Source organism: Centropristis striata, chromosome 4 (genome assembly GCF_030273125.1).
Source record: "Centropristis striata isolate RG_2023a ecotype Rhode Island chromosome 4, C.striata_1.0, whole genome shotgun sequence".
Classification (NCBI taxonomy): domain Eukaryota; kingdom Metazoa; phylum Chordata; class Actinopteri; order Perciformes; family Serranidae; genus Centropristis; species Centropristis striata.
The window spans coordinates 27,838,983-27,844,618 of NC_081520.1; the positions used below are offsets into that span (position 1 = coordinate 27,838,983).

Below are 5,636 nucleotides of genomic sequence, written 5' to 3' on the forward strand. Positions count from 1 at the left end.
TAAGAAGCACAGAAAGGAGACTCTCCAAAGCCCCTGAACTTGCCGCAGCATACAGGTCAGAGATACAAAGGCTGGAGCAAGCTGGCTACGTCGTCACGCTCGAGCCTGGAGCAGAAGACTCACCAAATAGCTGGTACATCCCCCACCACTTAGTGGTACACAATGGGAAGCCTCGTATAGTCTTCAACTGCTCATTTCAGTTCCAAGGCACTGACCTGAACAAACTCTTGCTTCCTGGCCCCACACTAGGAGCGTCCCTGCTAGCAGTCCTCCTCCGCTTCAGGGAGCATGCTGTCGCGGTGACCAGTGACATACGTGGTATGTTCCACCAAGTTAGGCTCCTCCCAGAGGATCAGCCAATCCTCCGCTTCCTTTGGAGAGATCTCCAACGTGAACAGAAGCCCACAGTGTATGAGTGGCGAGTGCTCCCTTTCGGCACGACATGCAGTCCATGCTGTGCTACGTATGCACTCCAAAAGCATACATTGGACCACACCCAGCCCGATGAGGCAGTCAGGGATTCAGTGCTTCAGTGCTTCTATGTCGATAACTGTCTGCAGAGTGTAACTTCAGAGGAGGAAGCCAAAGCCCTGGTGGACCAGCTACAGACCCTCCTGTCCCAGGGTGGCTTTGAACTGCGGCAGTGGGCGAGTAACCACCCTGACACTATCCGTCACCTCCCTGCCGAGTACAGGTCTGTCAGTGCTGAGAAGTGGATATCTCAAGGCCAACCCGACCAGCAGGAATCAGCCCTAGGCCTCCAGTGGCACTGTCAAACTGACACACTCTCCTATAAGTCCCGAGCAGTCGTAACTGCTGAGCCCACCATGCGCTCCATCTATAAGGTGTTGGCCAGTCAATACGATCCCCTGGGGTTCCTTGTGCCCTACACAACAAGAGCCAAAGTGCTTGTCCAACACCTGTGGGAGAAAAAGAGGGATTGGGACGACCCAGCTTTACCGGAACAGCTGCTGCATGCATGGAAAGAGTGGGAGGAGGAGCTGTCTAATCTGCAACATTTAACCTTGCCAAGAGGTTATACCAGCCCTGAGTTGGACTCCCGCAGCAGCAGGCGTGAGGTCCATGTGTTTTGTGATGCCTCAGAACAGGCATACGGCTCTGTGGCATACCTCAGAACTGAGAGTCAAAGCGGAGCAGTTGAAATAGCATTCATCACGGCACGGTCAAGAGTAGCTCCGAAGAAGCAGCAATCCATCCCACGTCTAGAACTGTGTGCTGCTTTGACAGGAGCTCAGGTAGCCAAGCTGCTGAGGACTGAGCTGACTTTGCACATACAGCAAGTGACTTTATGGACTGACTCTACTACCGTCCTCACTTGGCTAACATCAGAGTCATGCCGTTTTAAAGTGTTTGTGGGCACCAGAGTGGCCGAGATTCAAGACCTCACTGCTGGTGATACCAGGCGTTACGTAGAGTCTGCCTCGAACCCTGCTGATGACATCACCAGGGGGAAACCACTCTCTGCTCTGAAAACTGATAGCCGCTGGAACTGCGGACCGCCTTTCCTTCACAAGCCCCCAGATCAGTGGCCAGAAACACCCCAGCTGCCAACAGCTTCCGCACAGGGTGAAGAATTGAAGAAGCCAGCCTTCTGTGGGATGAATTCAGCACTCCCTGCACCGCCTGTACCAGATGCCACTCAGTTCACAACTTTCAGCGATCTCCTAGCTGCAACAGCTCACTCCCTAAATGGGGCGGCTAAGGACGCACTTACAGCTGAGGACTACTGCAAGGCACAAGTAGCCCTCCTGCAACGTGTGCAACTAGAATGCTTCCCTGTGGAATTCGCTCAACTGAAGTCTGGTAAGCCAGTACTAAGGAGTAGCCGCCTCCTCACCCTGGCCCCAGAGTTTGATGTCAACGATGAGCTCATCCGTGTAGGTGGACGCTTGCGCTACAGCAGCCAGCTCGATCCTGAGGCTATCCATCCTGTTGTGCTGGATGCCCAGCACCCTATCACGCAGCTGATCATTAAAGACATCGACGAGCAGCTCCATCACCCTGGTCCGGAAAGAGTCTTTTCGGAGATTAGACGCAAATACTGGATCCCACGAGGTCGCGAGGCTGTTCGCCGCCATCAACGAGGCTGCACAGAATGTCACAGATGGCGTAGCAAGCCCGAGATTCCCAAGATGGCTGATCTGCCACCCGCAAGACTACGACTCTACAAGCCAGCCTTCTTCTCTACAGGCGTGGACTGCTTTGGCCCATATTCCATCAAAATAGGGAGAAGAAGTGAGAAACGCTGGGGGATCTTGTTCAAGTGCATGACAACTCGAGCGGTGCATGTTGACCTCCTCTCCAGCATTGACACTGATGCCTTTCTCATGGCTTTGAGGCGATTCATCGCGAGGAGGGGCAAGCCATTTGAACTGCTCTCAGATCAAGGGACCAACTTCCGAGGGGGCGATCGTGAGCTGCAAGAGGCCTTTGCAGCCCTTCAACCAGACCTTCAGGAGCAGCTTGCCCCTCAGCAGATCCAATGGACATTCAATCCGCCTAATGCCCCCCATTTTGGAGGATGTTGGGAGCGAGAAATCCGCTCCCTAAAGCAAGCCTTGCAGGTCACACTTGGAGCACGACTAGTGACAGAAGAGGTGCTGAGGACGCTTCTTATTGAGGTAGAAGGAATCCTCAACTCAAAACCTCTAGGCTACACCTCATCTGATATCGGGGATCCCGATCCCATCACCCCGAACTCCTTGCTGATCGGGCGGCCAGACGCTTCTCTCCCCCAAGTTGTGTACCCCGAATCTGAACTCCTGGGAAGACGACGTTGGCGACATAGTCAGCTCCTCGCTGATCATTTCTGGCGAAACTTCATCAAGTTCTACCTGCCAAGCCTTCAGTCTCGTCAAAAATGGCATTCAGATAAGCCAGATCTGCACATTGGCAAGGCGGTAATGATCATGGACCCACAGTCCCCTCGTTCACTGTGGTCAGTAGGAACGGTCACTAATGTCTTCCCTGGCCTTGATGACAAAGTGAGATCTGCTGAAGTGAAGGTGGGCGACCGTACCTACACAAGGCCGGTAGGTCGGCTCATTCAGCTCCCTGCATTGCCTGACTGATTAGTCAACCCCCGGACTCACTACAGCAGCCTTTGAGCTGTTTCCCTGTAGATTTGCAGGGCCCTTTGTTTACATCGTTCAGTTTTCCCTTGGAAACCTGGGGGCGGCTGTGAAAAAGGCCCTCTGCCCTCTGCTGGTGGCCCGCGTCAGTAGCGCTGTTTTTTCCCACTGCACCTGAACTGGACCACACCTCGCACGGACTTGTGGGCGAGCCGACGCAATTACGCCGTCTTCTAACGCGAGCTGCCGGGGTCTGCTAGACTCGCGGCGTGGACGTGACTGACGCTGAATACGCCGAGCCGCAACTGTCATCCGGTGCAAAGTGCGTCTAGCGCAAGTGAGTGAAGTAAACGTGTGCGCCACCAAAGCTAGGTTACTAGGTGTTAGCCTATTACATGTTACAGCTAGTGTTGTATTTTGGCTAGTTATGTTGCTGTTAAGAGTTTTCAGAGTCCGCTCTGCAGCCGCGGCGGCCATTAGGGGGTGACCTTGTTTATAATTCATCGACCTGTAGATGGCACTGTTGCCTTGCTGATGCCTTAATTACATGCTGTCACTATTCACCTGATGTTAATACTAATTTTCACTGTTTGCATTGTCACACTATTTTTCTACTTGTCAGGCTATGTTTTATTATACAGTGTGTAGATAATTAGTATTTAAGCTGTTTGAAATAATACATTTTCTGTGTTATTGACCTTTTGTATTGTGTTTATTTGTTGTTTACACAGAACCACTTATTCACTGAACAGTTGTGAGCATTGGATGTGGTTGGATTAATAAAGACATTGAACTGAGAACGTCGTTGTGATTCTGATCGATCACCTGCAGCGAGCTGCTATTGAGTGTCCAGCATAAATATAGTATAGAAGTCCAACCTTCTTCACACACAATGTAAAAATTATTCTTCCCAGGCGTTCTGATGGCTCACTGGTGGAGCACACCTCACTAAGGAGTTTTTGTTTTTGTCGCAGCAGTTCCGGATTTGAATCCTGTCCCAGTCCCTTTCCTACATGTTTCCCCATTCGCTCTGTAAAGCAAAATCAAATTAGGTCCCCTTCATACTGTTACTTGTGCAATAATAGTATTTCTCTTTCAGTCTGTATTTTTTTAAGTTTTTAAATTTGGCTATTTCAACTTTTTTATATACATATATCCACATATATTTTCTATTCCTTTCTATTGTTGTTGGAGTAACTGGAGTGAACCAAATTTTCTGATTCTGATTCTGAAACTAGTCTCGCGTAAGTGGAGGAAAATGGATGGATGGATTGTGTCATAATAACATGAAGCTGGTTCAGGCATCAAGCTGACAAAATAAACAAATCATTGAAACAGATGTATGCCTTGAGGAAAAGGTGGATGTTAGACCTATAAAAGAGTATATAAAGCAGCTGAACCAGTTGACTGCAGCAGTCTGCACAGGCACAGAACTGTGAGAACTACTCGTGAGATTTTCTAACTTTTTGTTCAGTGAAGCAGTGTTGTTTAGTGTAAAGCTCAGAAAATAATACAAAGTCACTGTTAAAATATGTCTTGTATCAAGTAATAATTACCTCTTTTTTTTTCGATTAAAGCAAAGTTTTATGGATAATGGAGTCATATTTTCAAGAAGGTAATTCAAGTTCATCATCTTTGTCTTCCTTCATTCTTGAAGGTTATGAGGATGTTGGATCATTGAGATATTTTTATTTTCTGATAACTGCAGTGTTGTACTTTGTTATTGTGATTGTCAACACTTCTCTGATTGTGGTTATCTGTGTGAACAGAAGCTTACATGAACCTATGTACATTTTTCTGTGCAGCCTGTTTGTAAATGAACTGTATGGTAGTACAGGGTTGTTTCCATTCCTTCTGGTTCAGATCCTCTCTGACATTCATACTGTTTCTGTTTATTTCTGTTTCCTGCAGATTTACTGTTTGTATACTTGTGTAAACATAGAATTTTGTAACTTAGCGGTCATGTCTTATGACAGATATCTTGCTATCTGTTGTCCCCTGCAATATAACACACTTATGACATTTAACAAAGCAGTTATCTTTATTATTGTTGTATGGTTGTACTCTTTTGTGAAGTTCCTAATCACTTTATCCCTAAACATCCGTTTGACATTTTGCGGAAACAACATAAACAGTTTGTATTGTCATAACTTCCTTGTTGCAAAGTTGGCCTGTTCTGACCCCAAAGTCAATAATATATATGGACTGTTTGGTACTGTTCTCACCATCTTAGTCCCCCTGCTTCCAATCATTTTCTCCTACATGAAGATTCTCAGAGTGTGTTTTTCTGGCTCCAAACAGACGAGACAGAAAGCTGTCAGTACCTGCACACCTCACCTCACTTCTCTGCTCAACTTTTCTTTTGGCTGCAGCTTTGTAACCATTCAGAGTAGATTTGATATGAGCAGTGTACCCAGTGAGCTACGTATTATTCTGTCTCTGTACTTTCTCCTCATACAGCCACTTTTGAGTCCTGTCATGTTTGGATTTCAAATGTCAAAAATACGGAACATATGTAAACATGTCCTCTGTTACAAATGTTGA

General features: G+C 47.5%; 1 protein-coding gene across 1 annotated transcript; it reads left to right on the top strand.

The window, feature by feature from the left end:
* Nucleotides 1–4,685: 4,685 nt before the first annotated feature.
* On the top strand, nt 4,686–5,636 carry LOC131970716 (olfactory receptor 11A1-like). The gene has a single exon (XM_059332137.1). The coding sequence runs from the start codon at nt 4,686–4,688 to the stop codon at nt 5,634–5,636; it is 951 nt and encodes a 316-aa protein (XP_059188120.1).

Coding starts and splice junctions, on each gene's coding strand:
- LOC131970716 (XM_059332137.1), top strand. CDS start 4,686: ATGGAGTCATATTTTCAAGAAGGTAATTCAAGTTCATCATCTTTGTCT.